The following is an 18,691-nucleotide window of genomic DNA, read 5'->3' as shown; positions in this document are numbered from 1 at the left end:
TTCAAATACTCCACCTGCGGCCTGAAGTGCTCCTACAATGTGTCTTCTGGGACAAGCTGAGACCCTGCATCGCTGTGCAGGAGTCTTCCTGAAGTCGTTCTAAAGAAACCTAAAATGGCGGACTAGGTAGACTTCCAAATCAACTCTATTGATATTTTAATGTTCTGTTTTCTGCTATCTGTCCTTAGACTGTGTAGCTGCACTCTTGTTAAAGTGTTTTTATCATCAGGACTCGGTTTCCCAGAAGGCACTTCATCGTCCAGCTGCAGTAACGAATAGCTGGGCTTAAGGGGGTGCAAGTTACCTTAGCTTTTGGTGGTCCTGAAGCTGAACAGGAGCCTATTCAATTAGCCCTTGGAGTCACTTCTTCTGTGGATCTCTTTTCCACAAGTTGGCACAGCAGATGCAGTCCTCTTTGCAGCTCGCTCCGGTGCAGCCGAGTCTGGTGCAGCCTCTCTTTGCTGCATCCAGGCAGCAGCAGGCGCAGTCCTCTTTGCAGCTCGCTCCGGAGCAGCAGGTGCAGCCCAGTCTTTGGTGCAGCCTCTCTTTGCGGCATCCATGGAGTAGCAGCCGCAGTCCTCTTTGCAACTCGCTCCGGTGCAGCAGGTGCAGCCCAGTCTGGTGCAGCCTCTCTTTGCGGCATCCATGGAGTAGCAGACGCAGTCCTCTTTGCCGCTCGCTCCGGTGCAGCAGGTACAGCCCAGTCTGGTGCAGCCTCTCTTTGCTGCATCCAGGGAGCAGCAGATGCAGTCCTCTTTGCAGCTCGCTCCGGTGCAGCAGGTGCAGCCCAGTCTGGTGCAGCCTCTCTTTGCTGCATCCAGGGAGCAGCAGGCGCAGTCCTCTTTGCAGCTCGCTCCGGTGCAGCAGGTGCAGTCCAGTCTGGTGCAGCCTCTCTTTGCTCCATCCAGGGAGCAGCAGCCGCAGTCCTCTTTGCAGCTCGCTCCGGTGCAGCAGGTGCAGTCCAGTCTGGTGCAGCCTCTCTTTGCTCCATCCAGGGAGCAGCAGACGCAGTCCTCTTTGCAGCTCGCTCCGGTGCAGCAGGTGCAGCCCAGTCTGGTGCAGCCTCTCTTTGCTGCATCCAGGGAGCAGCAGGCGCAGTCCTCTTTGCAGCTCGCTCCGGTGCAGCAGGTGCAGCCCAGTCTGGTGCAGCCTCTCTTTGCTCCATCCAGGGAGCAGCAGACGCAGTCCTCTTTGCAGCTCGCTCCGGTGCAGCAGGTGCAGCCCAGTCTGGTGCAGCCTCTCTTTGCTGCATCCAGGGAGCAGCAGGCACAGTCCTCTTTGCAGCTCGCTCCGGTGCAGCAGGTGCAGCCGAGTCTGGTGCAGCCTCTCTTTGCTGCATCCAGGGAGCAGCAGGCGCAGTCCTCTTTGCAGCTCGCTCCGGTGCAGCAGGTGCAGCCCAGTCTTTGGTGCAGCCTATCTTTGCTGCATCCATGGAGTAGCAGACGCAGTCCTCTTTGCAGCTCGCTCCGGTGCAGCAGGTGCAGCCCAGTCTTTGGTGCAGCCTCTCTTTGCGGCATCCATGGAGTAGCAGACGCAGTCCTGTTTGCAGCGCGCTCCAATGCAGCAGGTGCAGCCCAGTCTGGTGCAGCCTCTCTTTGCTGCATCCAGGGAGCAGCAGGCACAGTCCTCTTTGCAGCTCGCTCCGGTGCAGCAGGTGCAGCCCAGTCTGGTGCAGCGTCTCCTTGCTCCATCCATGGAGTAGCAGACACAGTCCTCTTTGCAGCTCGCTCCAGTGCAGCAGGTGCAGCCCAGTCTGGTGCAGCCTCTCTTAGCAGCATACAGGATGCAGCAGACGCAGTCCTCTTTGCAGCTCTCTCGGGTGCAGCAGGTGCAGCTCAGTCTGGTGCAGCGTCTCCTTGCTGCATCCAGGGAGCAGCAGGCACAGTCCTCTTTGCAGCTCGCTCCAGTGCAGCAGGTGCAGCCCAGTCTGGTGCAGCCTCTCTTAGCGGCATACAGGACGCAGCAGACGCAGTCCTCTTTGCAGCTAGCTCCAGTGTAGCAGGTGCCGCCCAGTCTGGTGCAGCCTCTCTTTGCTGCATCCAGGGTGTACCAGACGCAGTCCTCTTTGCATCTCGCTCCGGTGCAGCAGGTGCAGCCCAGTCTGGTGCAGCCTCTCTTTGCTGCATCCAGGGAGCAGCAGGCGCAGTCCTCTTTGCAGCTCGCTCCAGTGCAGCACGTGCAGCCCAGTCTTTGGTGCAGCCTCTCTTTGCTGCATCCATGGAGTACAGACGCAGTCCTCTTTGCAGCTCGCTCCGGTGCAGCAGGTGCAGCCCAGTCCTTGGTGCAGCCTCTCTTAGCGGCATACAGGACGCAGCAGACGCAGTCCTCTTTGCAGCTCACTCAGGTGCAGCAGGTGCAGCCCAGTCTGGTGCAGCGTCTCCTTGCTGCATCCAGGGAGCAGCAGGCACAGTCCTCTTTGCAGCTCGCTCCGGTGCAGCATGTGCAGCCCAGTCTGGTGCAGCCTCTCTTTGCGGCATCCATGGAGTAGCAGACGCAGTCCTCTGTGCAGCTCGCTCCGGTGCAGCAGGTGCAGCCCAGTCTTTGGTGCAGCCTCTCTTTGCTGCATCCATGGAGTAGCAGACACAGTCCTCTTTGCAGCTCGCTCAGGTGCAGCAGGTGCAGCCCAGTCTGGTGCAGCCTCTCTTTGCTGCATCCAGGGAGCAGCAGGCACAGTCCTCTTTGCAGCTCGCTCCGGTGCAGCAGGTGCAGCCGAGTCTGGTGCAGCCTCTCTTTGCTGCATCCAGGGAGCAGCAGGCGCAGTCCTCTTTGCAGCTCGCTCCGGTGCAGCAGGTGCAGCCCAGTCTTTGGTGCAGCCTCTCTTTGCTGCATCCATGGAGTAGCAGACGCAGTCCTCTTTGCAGCTCGCTCCGGTGCAGCAGGTGCAGCCCAGTCTTTGGTGCAGCCTCTCTTTGCGGCATCCATGGAGTAGCAGACGCAGTCCTGTTTGCAGCGCGCTCCGATGCAGCAGGTGCCGCCCAGTCTGGTGCAGCCTCTCTTTGCTGCATCTAGGGAGCAGAAGGCACAGTCCTCTTTGCAGCTCGCTCGGGTGCAGCAGGTGCAGCTCAGTCTTGTGCAGCGTCTCCTTGCTGCATCCAGGGAGCAGCAGGCACAGTCCTCTTTGCAGCTCGCTCCAGTGCAGCAGGTGCAGCCCAGTCTGGTGCAGCCTCTCTTAGCGGCATACAGGACGCAGCAGACGCAGTCCTCTTTGCAGCTAGCTCCAGTGTAGCAGGTGCAGCCCAGTATGGTGCAGCCTCTCTTTGCTGCATCCAGGGTGTATCAGACGCAGTCCTCTTTGCAGCTCGCTCCAGTGCAGCAGGTGCAGCCCAGTCTGGTGCAGCCTCTCTTTTCTGCATCCAGGGAGCAGCAGGCGCAGTCCTCTTTGCAGCTCGCTCCAGTGCAGCACGTGCAGCCCAGTCTTTGGTGCAGCCTCTCTTTGCTGCATCCATGGAGTAGCAGACGCAGTCCTCTTTGCAGCTCGCTCCGGTGCAGCAGGTGCAGCCCAGTCCTTGGTGCAGCCTCTCTTAGCGGCATACAGGACGCAGCAGATGCAGTCCTCTTTGCAGCTCACTCAGGTGCAGCAGGTGCAGCCCAGTCTGGTGCAGCGTCTCCTTGCTGCATCCAGGGAGCAGCAGGCACAGTCCTCTTTGCAGCTCGCTCCAGTGCAGCAGGTGCAGCCCAGTCTGGTGCAGCCTCTCTTTTCGGCATCCATGGAGTAGCAGACGCAGTCCTCTTTGCAGCTCGCTCCGGTGCAGCAGGTGCAGCCCAGTCTGGTGCAGCCTCTCTTTGCTGCATCCAGGGAGCAGCAGGCGCAGTCCTCTTCGCTGCTCGCTCCGGTGCAACAGGTGCAGCCCAGTCTGGTGCAGCCTCTCTTTGCTGCATCCAGGGAGCAGCAGGCGCAGTCCTCTTTGCAGCTCGCTCCGGTGCAGCAGATGCAGCCCAGTCTGGTGCAGCCTCTCTTTGCGGCATCCATGGAGTAGCAGACGCAGTCCTCTTTGCAGCTCGCTCCGGTGCAGCAGATGCAGCCCAGTCTCTGGTGCAGCCTCTCTTTGCGGCATCCAGGGAGCAGCAGACGCAGTCCTCTTTGCAGCTCGCTCCGGTGCAGCAGGTGCAGCCCAGTCTTTGGTGCAGCCTCTCTTTGCTGCATCCAGGGAGTACCAGACGCAGTCCTCTTTGCAGCTCGCTCCGGTGCAGCAGGTGCAGCCCAGTCTGGTGCAGCCTCTCTTTGCGGCATCCATGGAGTAGCAGACGCAGTCCTCTTTGCAGCTCGCTCCGGTGCAGCAAATGCAGCCCAGTCTCTGGTGCAGCCTCTCTTTGCGGCATCCATGGAGTAGCAGACGCAGTCCTCTTTGCAGCTCGCTCCGGTGCAGCAGGTGCAGCCCAGTCTGGTGCAGCCTCTCTTTGCTGCATCCAGGGTGTACCAGACGCAGTCCTCTTTGCAGCTCGCTCCGGTGCAGCAGGTGCAGCCCAGTCTGGTGCAGCCTCTCTTTTCTGCATCCAGGGAGCAGCAGGCGCAGTCCTCTTTGCAGCTCGCTCCGGTGCAGCAGGTGCAGCCCAGTCTTTGGTGCAGCCTCTCTTTGCGGCATCCATGGAGTAGCAGACGCAGTCCTGTTTGCAGCGCGCTCCGATGCAGCAGGTGCCGCCCAGTCTGGTGCAGCCTCTCTTTGCTGCATCTAGGGAGCAGAAGGCACAGTCCTCTTTGCAGCTCGCTCGGGTGCAGCAGGTGCAGCTCAGTCTTGTGCAGCGTCTCCTTGCTGCATCCAGGGAGCAGCAGGCACAGTCCTCTTTGCAGCTCGCTCCAGTGCAGCAGGTGCAGCCCAGTCTGGTGCAGCCTCTCTTAGCGGCATACAGGACGCAGCAGACGCAGTCCTCTTTGCAGCTAGCTCCAGTGTAGCAGGTGCAGCCCAGTCTGGTGCAGCCTCTCTTTGCTGCATCCAGGGTGTATCAGACGCAGTCCTCTTTGCAGCTCGCTCCAGTGCAGCAGGTGCAGCCCAGTCTGGTGCAGCCTCTCTTTTCTGCATCCAGGGAGCAGCAGGCGCAGTCCTCTTTGCAGCTCGCTCCAGTGCAGCACGTGCAGCCCAGTCTTTGGTGCAGCCTCTCTTTGCTGCATCCATGGAGTAGCAGACGCAGTCCTCTTTGCAGCTCGCTCCGGTGCAGCAGGTGCAGCCCAGTCCTTGGTGCAGCCTCTCTTAGCGGCATACAGGACTCAGCAGACGCAGTCCTCTTTGCAGCTCACTCAGGTGCAGCAGGTGAAGCCCAGTCTGGTGCAGCGTCTCCTTGCTGCATCCAGGGAGCATCAGGCACAGTCCTCTTTGCAGCTCGCTCCAGTGCAGCAGGTGCAGCCCAGTCTGGTGCAGCCTCTCTTTTCGGCATCCATGGAGTAGCAGACGCAGTCCTCTTTGCAGCTCGCTCCGGTGCAGCAGGTGCAGCCCAGTCTGGTGCAGCCTCTCTTTGCTGCATCCAGGGAGCAGCAGGCGCAGTCCTCTTCGCTGCTCGCTCCGGTGCAACAGGTGCAGCCCAGTCTGGTGCAGCCTCTCTTTGCTGCATCCAGGGAGCAGCAGGCGCAGTCCTCTTTGCAGCTCGCTCCGGTGCAGCAGATGCAGCCCAGTCTGGTGCAGCCTCTCTTTGCGGCATCCATGGAGTAGCAGCCCCAGTCCTCTTTGCAGCTCGCTCAGGTGCAGCAGGTGCAGCCCAGTCTGGTGCAGCCTCTCTTTGCTCCATCCAGGGAGCAGCAGACGCAGTCCTCTTTGCAGCTCGCTCCGGTGCAGCAGGTGCAGCCCAGTCTTTGGTGCAGCCTCTCTTTGCTGCATCCAGGGAGTACCAGACGCAGTCCTCTTTGCAGCTCGCTCCGGTGCAGCAGGTGCAGCCCAGTCTGGTGCAGCCTCTCTTTGCGGCATCCATGGAGTAGCAGACGCAGTCCTCTTTGCAGCTCGCTCCGGTGCAGCAGATGCAGCCCAGTCTCTGGTGCAGCCTCTCTTTGCGGCATCCATGGAGTAGCAGACGCAGTCCTCTTTGCAGCTCGCTCCGGTGCAGCAGGTGCAGCCCAGTCTGGTGCAGCCTCTCTTTGCTGCATCCAGGGTGTACCAGACGCAGTCCTCTTTGCAGCTCGCTCCGGTGCAGCAGGTGCAGCCCAGTCTGGTGCAGCCTCTCTTTTCTGCATCCAGGGAGCAGCAGGCGCAGTCCTCTTTGCAGCTCGCTCCAGTGCAGCACGTGCAGCCCAGTCTTTGGTGCAGCCTCTCTTTGCTGCATCCATGGAGTAGCAGACGCAGTCTTCTTTGCAGCTCGCTCCGGTGCAGCAGGTGCAGCCCAGTCCTTGGTGCAGCCTCTCTTAGCGGCATACAGGACGCAGCAGACGCAGTCCTCTTTGCAGCTCACTCAGGTGCAGCAGGTGCAGCCCAGTCTGGTGCAGCGTCTCCTTGCCGCATCCAGGGAGCAGCAGGCCCAGTCCTCTTTGCAGCTCGCTCCAGTGCAGCAGGTGCAGCCCAGTCTGGTGCAGCCTCTCTTTTCGGCATCCATGGAGTAGCAGACGCAGTCCTCTTTGCAGCTCGCTCCGGTGCAGCAGGTGCAGCCCAGTCTGGTGCAGCCTCTCTTTGCTGCATCCAGGGAGCAGCAGGCGCAGTCCTCTTCGCTGCTCGCTCTGGTGCAACAGGTGCAGCCCAGTCTGGTGCAGCCTCTCTTTGCTGCATCCAGGGAGCAGCAGGCGCAGTCCTCTTTGCAGCTCGCTCCGGTGCAGCAGATGCAGCCCAGTCTGGTGCAGCCTCTCTTTGCGGCATCCATGGAGTAGCAGCCCCAGTCCTCTTTGCAGCTCGCTCAGGTGCAGCAGGTGCAGCCCAGTCTGGTGCAGCCTCTCTTTGCTCCATCCAGGGAGCAGCAGACGCAGTCCTCTTTGCAGCTCGCTCCGGTGCAGCAGGTGCAGCCCAGTCTTTGGTGCAGCCTCTCTTTGCTGCATCCAGGGAGTACCAGACGCAGTCCTCTTTGCAGCTCGCTCCGGTGCAGCAGGTGCAGCCCAGTCTGGTGCAGCCTCTCTTTACGGCATCCATGGAGTAGCAGAAGCAGTCCTCTTTGCAGCTCGCTCCGGTGCAGCAGATGCAGCCCAGTCTCTGGTGCAGCCTCTCTGCGGCATCCATGGAGTAGCAGACGCAGTCCTCTTTGCAGCTCGCTCCGGTGCAGCAGGTGCAGCCCAGTCTGGTGTAGCCTCGCTTTGCTGCATCCAGGGAGCAGCAGTCGCAGTCCTCTTTGCAGGTCGCTCCGGTGCAGCAGGTGCAGCCCAGTCTGGTGTAGCCTCTCTTTGCTGCATCCAGGGAGCAGCAGCCGCAGTCCTCTTTGCAGCTCGCTTAGGTGCAGCAGGTGCAGCCCAGTCTGGTGCAGCCTCTCTTTGCTCCATCCAGGGAGCAGCAGACGCAGTCCTCTTTGCAGCTCGCTCCGGTGCAGCAGGTGCAGCCCAGTCTGGTGTAGCTTCTCTTTGCTGCATCCATGGAGTAGCAGACGCAGTCCTCTTTGCAGCTCGCTCCGGTGCAGCAGGTGCAGCCCAGTCTGGTGCAGCCTCTCTTTGCTGCATCCAGGGTGTACCAGACGCAGTCCTCTTTGCAGCTCGCTCCGGTGCAGCAGGTGCAGCCCAGTCTGGTGCAGCCTCTCTTTTCTGCATCCAGGGAGCAGCAGGCGCAGTCCTCTTTGCAGCTCGCTCCAGTGCAGCACGTGCAGCCCAGTCTTTGGTGCAGCCTCTCTTTGCTGCATCCATGGAGTAGCAGACGCAGTCCTCTTTGCAGCTCGCTCCGGTGCAGCAGGTGCAGCCCAGTCCTTGGTGCAGCCTCTCTTAGCGGCATACAGGACGCAGCAGACGCAGTCCTCTTTGCAGCTCACTCAGGTGCAGCAGGTGCAGCCCAGTCTGGTGCAGCGTCTCCTTGCTGCATCCAGGGAGCAGCAGGCACAGTCCTCTTTGCAGTTCGCTCCAGTGCAGCAGGTGCAGCCCAGTCTGGTGCAGCCTCTCTTTTCGGCATCCATGGAGTAGCAGACGCAGTCCTCTTTGCAGCTCGCTCCGGTGCAGCAGGTGCAGCCCAGTCTGGTGCAGCCTCTCTTTGCTGCATCCAGGGAGCAGCAGGCGCAGTCCTCTTCGCTGCTCGCTCTGGTGCAACAGGTGCAGCCCAGTCTGGTGCAGCCTCTCTTTGCTGCATCCAGGGAGCAGCAGGCGCAGTCCTCTTTGCAGCTCGCTCCGGTGCAGCAGATGCAGCCCAGTCTGGTGCAGCCTCTCTTTGCGGCATCCATGGAGTAGCAGCCCCAGTCCTCTTTGCAGCTCGCTCAGGTGCAGCAGGTGCAGCCCAGTCTGGTGCAGCCTCTCTTTGCTCCATCCAGGGAGCAGCAGACGCAGTCCTCTTTGCAGCTCGCTCCGGTGCAGCAGGTGCAGCCCAGTCTTTGGTGCAGCCTCTCTTTGCTGCATCCAGGGAGTACCAGACGCAGTCCTCTTTGCAGCTCGCTCCGGTGCAGCAGGTGCAGCCCAGTCTGGTGCAGCCTCTCTTTGCGGCATCCATGGAGTAGCAGACGCAGTCCTCTTTGCAGCTCGCTCCGGTGCAGCAGATGCAGCCCAGTCTCTGGTGCAGCCTCTCTGCGGCATCCATGGAGTAGCAGACGCAGTCCTCTTTGCAGCTCACTCCGGTGCAGCAGGTGCAGCCCAGTCTGGTGTAGCCTTGCTTTACTGCATCCAGGGAGCAGCAGTCGCAGTCCTCTTTGCAGGTCGCTCCGGTGCAGCAGGTGCAGCCCAGTCTGGTGTAGCCTCTCTTTGCTGCATCCAGGGAGCAGCAGCCGCAGTCCTCTTTGCAGCTCGCTTAGGTGCAGCAGGTGCAGCCCAGTCTGGTGCAGCCTCTCTTTGCTCCATCCAGGGAGCAGCAGACGCAGTCCTCTTTGCAGCTCGCTCCGGTGCAGCAGGTGCAGCCCAGTCTTTGGTGCAGCCTCTCTTTGCTGCATCCAGGGTGTACCAGACGCAGTCCTCTTTGCAGCTCGCTCCGGTGCAGCAGGTGCAGCCCAGTCTGGTGCAGCCTCTCTTTGCTGCATCCAGGGAGCAGCATGCGCAGTCCTCTTTGCAGCTCGCTCCAGTGCAGCAGGTGCAGCCCAGTCTTTGGTGCAGCCTCTCTTTGCTGCATCCAGGGTGTACCAGACGCAGTCCTCTTTGCAGCTCGCTCCGGTGCAGCAGGTGCAGCCCAGTCTGGTGCAGCCTCTCTTTGCTGCATCCAGGGAGCAGCATGCGCAGTCCTCTTTGCAGCTCGCTCCAGTGCAGCAGGTGCAGCCCAGTCTTTGGTGCAGCCTCTCTTTGCTGCATCCAGGGAGCAGCATGCGCAGTCCTCTTTGCAGCTCGCTCCGGTGCAGCAGGTGCAGCCCAGTCCTTGGTGCAGCCTCTCTTAGCGGCATACAGGAAGCAGCAGACGCAGTCCTCTTTGCAGCTCACTGGGGTGCAGCAGGTGCAGCCCAGTCTGGTGCAGCGTCTCCTTGCTGCATCCAGGGAGCAGCAGGCACAGTCCTCTTTGCAGCTCGCTCCAGTGCAGCAGGTGCAGCCTCTCTTAGCGGCATACAGGACGCAGCAGACGCAGTCCTCTTTGCAGCTAGCTCCAGTGTAGCAGGTGCAGCCCAGTCTGGTGCAGCCTCTCTTTGCTGCATCCAGGGAGCAGCAGGTGCAGTCATCTTTGCAGCTAGCTCCAGTGTAGCAGGTGCAGCCCAGTCTGGTGCAGCCTCTCTTTGCGGCATCCATGGAGTACCAGACGCAGTCCTGTTTGCTGCTCGCTCCGGTGCAACAGGTGCAGCCCAGTCTGGTGCAGCCTCTCTTTGCTGCATCCAGGGAGCAGCAGGCGCAGTCCTCTTTGCAGCTCGCTCCGGTGCAGCAGATGCAGCCCAGTCTGGTGCAGCCTCTCTTTGCGGCATCCATGGAGTAGCAGCCCCAGTCCTCTTTGCAGCTCGCTGAGGTGCAGCAGGTGCAGCCCAGTCTGGTGCAGCCTCTCTTTGCTCCATCCAGGGAGCAGCAGACGCAGTCCTCTTTGCAGCTCGCTCCGGTGCAACAGGTGCAGCCCAGTCTGGTGCAGCCTCTCTTTGCTGCGTCCAGGGAGCAGCAGCCGCAGTCCTCTTTGCAGCTCGCTGAGGTGCAGCAGGTGCAGCCCAGTCTGGTGCAGCCTCTCTTTGCGGCATCCATGGAGTAGCAGACGCAGTCCTCTTTGCAGCTCGCTCCGGTGCAGCAGATGCAGCCCAGTCTCTGGTGCAGCCTCTCTTTGCGGCATCCATGGAGTAGCAGACGCAGTCCTCTTTGCAGCTCGCTCCGGTGCAGCAGGTGCAGCCCAGTCTGGTGCAGCCTCTCTTTGCTTCATCCGGGGAGCAGCAGGGCAGCTCTTTGATCTTCTTTCCAGTCCAATAGTGATCTGAGGACTGAGTGCCAGGGGTTCCACTTTTCTACCATCTTCGTGTTTGTGGTAGGGGAGACTCACTAACCAACAGGGCATCCCTTCTCACTGTACATCACATTTTGGAGTTTTGCCCAAAAGAATCTCAGAGTACTCTTCTCTATCTGAATCCAAGATGGCTCAGGGCTTCTACCCGTGTGTGGAGCTCTCGGCACGCCTCTACGGTGTACCTTCCATAATGGGCCACTTCTCCTGGAAAGCCAATTCGACAGCGGGTTTTCCCCCTCTGGAGGAGATGCCATCCTCTTTGGCTACACAAAGGAGTGGGTAGCCGAAGGTGTGATCATCATTTGCTTGACGGAGGCGTTAGCCTCTTTGAAGCTGGGCCGTATGTGGGCATCGCTCGGTAGTCATCCTGCTGGAGGTGGTAACATCTCCTCCCACCAACAGTTCTTTGCTCCTTGTTCCTGGAAGCACTTCACACTTCCTGGCAGGGAGCAGCCTGTTGTCTTGGGAGACAACAACTGCGGACACTCAGGAAGGACTTCCAGAAGCTTGAGCAACAAAGTGGTGACTCTAAAGTCAACTTTGCCTTAAATGTTACCAGAAATCTAACTTTAGCAATAAGTAATGCAACGATTAATTTGATACCTTGAACTGCCATGCATGGGGGTCCCAAATGGAAGTTAGCACTCAGCTCGCGGGCTAGTAAAACTCCATGTTAGCCAATGGGGCTACCGGCCGTAGTACAGTAACAACAAAACTGGTGAGTTTTTACTGTCATGTAATGTGTAGTTACAATATGCCCTTCTTTTAGTATCAGAACCCTGCCTAACGGGCTTATGAGTCCTACTTTAGAGGTGACTTATAGATATTAAAAAGGTAGGGCTGGACGTGGCAATAAGGTTATTTTGCCTCGTTGAGTGGGCAGGCTGGAAGCTGCCGGACTAGTCTGCAATAACAGACCCAGAGCCATGTTTGTCCTTTGTCACAACAGTGGTTGCACAACGAGTGCTGCCGTCCACTGGTGACACTTAGCTCACTGACCCTGGGTCATTGTGGCTCAATGATTAGAGCGGCAGACCCTGATGCAGAGGTCTAGCCCGGGACCAGGGTTCAATTCCCCGCCTCCTCGGGTCTTGGGCTCAAAGGGCCCGATTCACAGAACAAACTTAAGACAAAATCCTAAACTTAGTACCATTTTGGTATTCACAGAATGCACTTACTACTTCTGGTATTCACAGAATGAACTGACTACTTTTGCGATTCACAGAATAAACGTACTACTTTTGCTATTCACAGAATGGATTTACGACTCCTAACTTTACATCCGCACTCGGGCCGGAAATTCCGGCCCGGAGGCGGAGCTTCCGGCCCGGAGGCCGGAATCCCCACCTCCGGGCCGGAAGCTCCGCCTCCGGCCCGGAAGCCCCGCCTCCGGGCCGGAAGCTCCGCCTCCGGCCCGGAATTTACGGCCCGAGTGCGGACGTAAAGTTAGGAGTCGTAAATCCATTCTGTGAATAGCAAAAGTAGTACGTTTATTCTGTGAATCGCAAAAATAGTAAGTTCATTCTGTGAATACCAGAAGTAGTAAGTGCATTCTGTGAATACCAAAATGGTACTAAGTTTAGGATTTTGTCTTAAGTTTGTTCTGTGAATCGGGCCCAAAGATTCCACGGACCTGATAATTCTCGCCTCGTGCCTATTCCAATCATGGAGTCCCACTCTGCAACTCTGGGCAATAGCTTGCTTAATCTCCACAATGGCCCCCACAACGCTAAGGATGCCTGGCCTCCACCTTGGGGGTGCCCAGGAGTGGACGCCTCACTGGGAAAGCCAGGATGGGTTCCACAGCGGTATTCGTACAAGCGCCTTGAGACCCTTGCGGGTGAGTAGTGCGCTATACAAGTATCAAATTTACATTTAAATTTACATTTACCTGGTCTTATAGTAAGTTAACTATGCTGATCGGGGATTATCCAATTGTGCATTGACTTTGAGGGGTCAGTGCACATGCACCGGGGACTGACAGCCGGTCACAGTCCACCACAGCCTCAGTCCAAACACTGGCTGGCAGGGGGCAGGGAGAGAGTGGGGGTGGAGGTGGGGTAAGCATGCAGAAAGAGGACCTCTTCCATATAATCAATTCATCATAATAAAGTACATTTTAACTGAAAACAGTCGCATGGTATTTTTTTACAGGGAACCAGAAAAATGAGGCATATTTCTCCCTTTGAAGCATTAGTATTCTGTTACATGTGCCTCCATGGTGTCCAAGCTGTACAACTGGGCCAGTAAATCAACTTTCTTTTATGTCACTGAGCAAAGATCTCTACAAAGGTTTCTCTTTCTTAGGTGTTTGACTGTAAGCTCATTTCCCCTTCGTGGGATCTTCATTAATTAATAAACTGTTGCCTATGGGGGCTCTGTCACCCTTAGAATATGTATTAAGGTACAGATCAGGTGCAAACAGCAGCATCTCCTGTGCTAGAGGGCACATCCAGAGCCCATCATTGGCTGATTTAGTTCTTTCATTAAAACAGTTTCAAAATAAAATCTCTTCTAAAAATACACTGCAGCACCTTCTCCTGAACTGCTGCCTGAGTATAATGAGGACTCACACGGTCTGTTGCACTTAGCGTTGGAAGAGAGAGAAAAATCCCACTGTTATTAGTGATCTAGAGACTTCTGATCCCAAGATGTCTTTTACTGGGAGTTGCCTGTGTCAGTGCTTATTTCTGGTCTTGAAAAGAGGGGCATTATGGGTGTTGTAGAAAAGTGAAGTATGATATGGGTTGGACAAGTGTCTAGCCCAAAGGATAAGGCCCCCACCTGCTAGATGTTCCCTAAAATTAAATTAAATACACTTGGAGTCAGCCCTGGCATTGTGACACAAAGCTGTCAGGCTTTAACGAAAAGCAGTGTGTAAAGTAATTAAGCAGCGCATACACCGCAGAAAAAGTTAAACAGAACACTATACAATTCCACAACCACTTTAGAAATAGACACCTTTTATGAGGAATAAAAGAGCAAAACGACAGAAAATCCAAGCAGGAGAACCGGTGACATGATTTTGTTTTTAAATTGATGTGAAATTACAGCCACAAAGCACTGACCATAGTCTGTGGAAGCGCGAGGCTGGGACCCAGGGGCGCGTGAGACCCACAACGATGAACCCTGGATGGATACAACAACTGGAAGGGGCCCGGGGGAACTCTGCAAAGCAGAACGTTTGAAAGGGTTCAACGTCCCAATCCTAAAAGAGACTTTGTTATTTCGTTGAAGAAGACAATGTCTGTCTGTGGGACATCTTTGAAATCGTATCCGCCGCCGTGGGAATGCTGCTCAGATATCTGCCGCAGCCTGGCCCCACTGAGGCCCTGGAGTTTATGAGGTTTTTGCTTGAAAAATGTTCCAGTTTCCAAAACAGAAAGGAACTACCTTTTTTTCCAGAACTGGTGGAACCTTTCATGACGTAAAATGTGAAATTCAGTTTAATGCCGTGGAGTTGCTGCCTTTTCCTCAGCAGGTTCTCCTGGCTGTTGAGCAAAAGTTTGGAAAAGTTTCTAAACTTTTTCCTGCTCCCAAGCAGCCACAGGAGTACACTTCTAAGCCCCCTGGATCGCGGAGTGGGAGGGCATAGCAAGGGACTCTCTGTGTGCCAGGTAAAGGCCAACAGCAAAGTCTATTCCACATCCCAGTTGCCAGCTTTCAGCTAGGAATTGAAGAGAAAAGAGGCGGGTAATTAAAAAAAAAAAAACAATTGCCTTCCCGCGCTGTCTCAGCTCCTGGCCGCTTTCTTGCTCTCCTGCCTCCAGCAGGAACAGGAAGTAGGCAGCTTCCCTCCCTCCCCTCCTCTAAGCCAATCACAATGCTGCTATGGCAGTGTTGTGATTGGTGGGGACGATGACCAGCCAGGCGTCTATAGGGAGGCCATTTTCTCCATGTAGGCTGCATGCAGCCTACATGGAGAAAAGGGAGAGTGCACATGACTGATTTGGTCAGCCCCAGAGGGCCAACCAAAAAGTCAGGGCCCGTAGCATTGGGCAAGCCACTCCTCCCCTGCCCTCAAGCAGACCTGCCCACCCCCAACCAAACCCTTATACTTTCTCGCAGTACGTAAAGCGGAAACATAAAATTGTAGTTTTACCAATTTATGTTTCTGATTCTCGCACTGCGAGAAAGCAGTGAGGCGATGCTACTCCACCCTAATGGAGGAGCCGCCCCTGGCTATATAGAGTTTCTACCAGATAAGGCATTATCGAAGGAAGTAACTTGTTCATCACACCACAAGATACATGTGCATTACAGACAACGGCATAAATGCTGCTTCTACGTACATATAGGTGCATATATAGAGGAATTTATGCCTGCTACCAAATCTTTCAGAAAACTCATGAAAAACATGCGTACTTCACAACAAGATAAATGTACACATCTGACCCTGTAAATATTGCTGCCTCTGAGCATATATGGGAATTTATATAGAGGTTTTTTTTCCAGTCAATAAAACCTTACCAAGTGTCACATCTCTCTCTCTTCTCTCCCGCGCTCTCGCTCTCTCTCTCTCTCTCTCCCTCTCTCTCTCTCTCTGAGATAATGTAATTTTTATGCAAAAAGAAATCCTCTCTTCAACCTTTATCCCATCCCTCCACTCTCTAACTCATCTCACACCTTATTGACTAGTATCAAAAACCCCAAATCCTTCTCCAACTTTCACCTTCTTTTTCAGTCATCACCCAACTAACAGGCACACACAACCCCTACTTACAAAAACAACTTACTACTGCCCCTTTCGACTCCATTCCCATCATCCTACCACTACTGTGAACTCTACTAAACACACAAAAAATAAAGAGCACAAACCTAACACAAGTAATGCAAAAAAAGAAAAAAAGAAAATTGATTAATCTGCTAATAATCTCTTATCGCTGGTTCTGGATTAGCGCGCTACTCGCCACAAAGCGCTTCAATGCCTTGTCAAAGATAGTAGGTGCTCTATAAATACCATTTACAATTACACTTAGAAGTATGCACCAATTAATTAATTGTAGTTTGTGTTTTGTCCCTTTACCGGTACCAGTGATGAGCATTCTCCCCATGCCATACCTTCCAACATCTGCAATGTACAAATGACCCATTCGCCAACCTCCTGTTGCCCACCTCATTTAGATAAGGGCAACCGCTGTCTTCTGAACCCTGAGTTACTACAGCTGTCATTTTCTCCACCCCTTGAAACTGACAAAGTGCATAAATTTCTTTTAAGGAGAAAAAGAAGCAAGAAGAACTGAGGCAAAGTATAGAGTGGACAAGAGCAAACTGTGCCAGCCCTGCTTAAAGATGATTGGCTAGACATCCCTGGCACAGACCAAGTACTTTTTATACATTCAGCCTCACCACCCTGGGTATTCTAACCCTGCCCTCTGTGTTTCTGTTGTCCCTCTAATCACCCCCTGCCAGTGCCTCTAATGGCCTGCTCTCTCAAACTCTACTGGCCCCAATCTCACCTTCTCCTCTTCTTAACTCTATGAGGGTCTCACTCCATGCCTTTCCCTCTGCAGGAGTTGTCAGAGTTACAAGCAGTGATGGGATGTCCTCCAAGGCCCACTCTCTGTTGGTCGCTTGCATCTTCTTGGCTCTGATGCTTTTTGGGACGCTGCTGGTCTGTGGCCTCGTCATATTCAGGACGCGCCGGAAACAGAGCATGACCTCTCCGGACCGGAGAGAAGCCAGTCTGGTTGGGCAAGGTAAGAGTCCGTGAGAGCGTTTGCGTACCTTGTAGATATATATATTGTCAAGATACATGTATGTGGATTGAGTAGATTAAAGCTTTGCTTACTCATAGAAATTTACCTTCACAATATGTTTGTCCTCGATATTCTTGACACAATATTTTGTCCACTTTATCCATTTAAGCAACGTAATCTGGGGTTCGGCAGGGGACCTTTAAAGAGAGTTGAGATTTGATATTTTGTATGAAGACAAGAACAGGACAGACACACACACAAAAGCACCAGCACCTGACGAGACACCAAAGTTACTCCATTCTTTGTGGTAGCAGAAGAAGTCAATGCAGCTATGAGAACAAAAACTACTTGTATTAGGATGTAACATAATGGGATGAAGAAGTACCCCACCTCGAAAGGGTAAATCAGGCCCGGGATATGCAAAGGTGTCCACCATAGAAGTTTCCAAGGGTTGTAGGTAGTCTCTGGGAGTTGTCAATCCTCACAGGGCCCTATGAAGAGAAGGAGCTGACACAAGTATCCCACCGGCCGTAATCAAGAAGTACGACTAGTAAATCTCTTTTGGGTGGATGCGCTCCTTGTGAAAGAGCAAAACAAAGTCACTCAGAGTGAAGTTAGCCAGTGGCTGAAGTAGGCTGACCCATTGCATGCTGGAAGCCCCAGAGCAAGGAGACAAAACGTGAAGGACACAAGAGACCAATGGATGAAGAGAGCTGGCTGAAAGACCCTTTCAAAACTTCTTGGTAAATGCCAGAACTTAAAAGGACAAGTTGTGCATGTAAGCTGAATTTACACCAGAAAAAGCAAAGACAATGCAACTCACTGTCTCCAAAATCATAATAACCTGATAATATGATCACAAGAGACCATGGAACGGCCATCAGCTAATAAGCAGAGGATTCTCGGCTACACGGTAATGTGTCCCCGTTTATGATATATTCAGGCTGAAAAACCTTCTCTCTAATCCGGAAAAAATGGATGGTAGCTTTGCTGTAGACATGCAACACAAGAAGTACAAATAGATGCACAAAGCATTTTTACAGGTGCAAACTTGCGAAAATGCTTTTTAAAATGTATTAATTCTGTTTTAGGAATCAGTAAACCAACTCTTAAAAATGGATTGTGACCCCATTCCTGTGGAGAGGTGTGGCTCACTGGTTAGAGGCGGCAGACCCGTAAGCAGAGATTCGGCCAGGGACCAGGGTTCAATTCCCGATGCGGCAGGGTCGTGGACCAGGGTCAAAACGGACTCGATAATTCTCGCCTCGGTACCTACTCTAACCAGGAACACACTCGGCAACTCTGGGCATTAAGCTTGCCTCATCTCTACAACGGCCCCCCACAGACGCCAGGGATGCCTGGTTTCACCTTGGAGATACCCAGAAAGGGACCATCTCGCAGGGAAAGCCAGGACGGGTTCCCCAGCGGTCTTCAGCGCCGGGACACCTCCTTGTGAGGTAGCTGTTCGCGCTCTACAAAATGCTGTATTATTATTCCGATGGGCATGTAGTAGAAATTCCTTCCAAATACCCATCCGGTGTGCAGTGTATCAATGTTTTGCACCAAAATCCAGTAGCAAGATATTGAAGCGTTGCCCACTGCCGAGATGTTGTAGCAACTCAACCATAAAGAGGAAAGGGCTCCCCTTGGGGCACCTTTGCATTTCAGAATGTTTGTCGGGGAGTAGGCAGTGATCCATTCGCAAACAAACTTAAATATAAGAATAAACTTTTTTTTTAAATGCAGCACAGTTACCTATAATGTAAAAAGTGTTTTTTTAAAGTTAAAAGTGATCACAGACATGTTGGTCTGCTGACCATAGTAGACCACCATCCCTTGAATTGGAGTGATTCACAATTTGCAGCCGGCCTCATTAATATTCATGAGGTAGGTCAGTTTGTAAAATTCCAATGTGGAGTGGGACGTAATCTGACCTAGTAGCACATTCTTTTCTGGCCGGAAGAATACAGGTCACAAATTGCAACCGGTAATAGTACATCTGTCCCATAATTCCTGCTCTTACAGCCATGTATGGCAATCCAAAATTAATGTATGGATGGAGTTTTACGCACTGTTGGATGCAGCACGGGCAGCAATTTAAACATACAAACCCTTGTAACTAAAAAATATTTAAAAGTGGGCTCTACCCGCTGCACTCATTGAGTAGAATGGCTTGATGGAGGCTAGGTAACCGTGTCTTACAGGACATTATACAATCATTCTTATTGTTAAGATGGAAGGGACACTGTTCTCACAGGACTGCCCAACTCCTTGAAGGCTGTTTTTAAGGCACTTCTGAACTCATTCAGTCAGTGGACTAAATAAGTTGAGGCTACCACAGGCCTCCTCATTGACTGCCACTGGTTGCCACTAGAAGCAAGAGGCACAGCATCGTCGGTCACCCATCTTCCTGATATGAGAACGGTAATAACACAGGAGCTCTCACTTGACGTGCGGCAACAGGAGCCTCCTTCTTGAAAGCTGCTAAGCAGCCAAGACCAAAGCCTCTGGTCAGATGTTCTCCGGAGAGCTCAAAAACTCTGGAATGACATTAGATGCTCCGCTGCTCTG

General features: G+C 54.3%; 1 protein-coding gene across 2 annotated transcripts in view; it reads left to right on the top strand.

Moving 5' to 3' along the window:
* Positions 1–18,691, top strand: part of CD6 (CD6 molecule) — a 245,136-nt gene that overhangs the window by 148,056 nt on the left and 78,389 nt on the right. For both annotated transcript variants that reach the window (XM_085651461.1, XM_085651460.1), the window contains exon 6: positions 15,935–16,120. In XM_085651461.1, the coding sequence (XP_085507587.1) occupies positions 15,935–16,120 (186 nt within the window). The remainder of the gene's footprint in view (positions 1–15,934; positions 16,121–18,691) is intronic.

This window comes from Triturus cristatus, chromosome 4_1, assembly GCF_964204655.1.
Source record: "Triturus cristatus chromosome 4_1, aTriCri1.1, whole genome shotgun sequence".
Classification (NCBI taxonomy): Eukaryota; Metazoa; Chordata; class Amphibia; order Caudata; family Salamandridae; genus Triturus; species Triturus cristatus.
The sequence above is the reverse complement of the archived record's forward strand: the minus strand, read 5'-3'. Positions and strand labels throughout refer to the sequence as shown.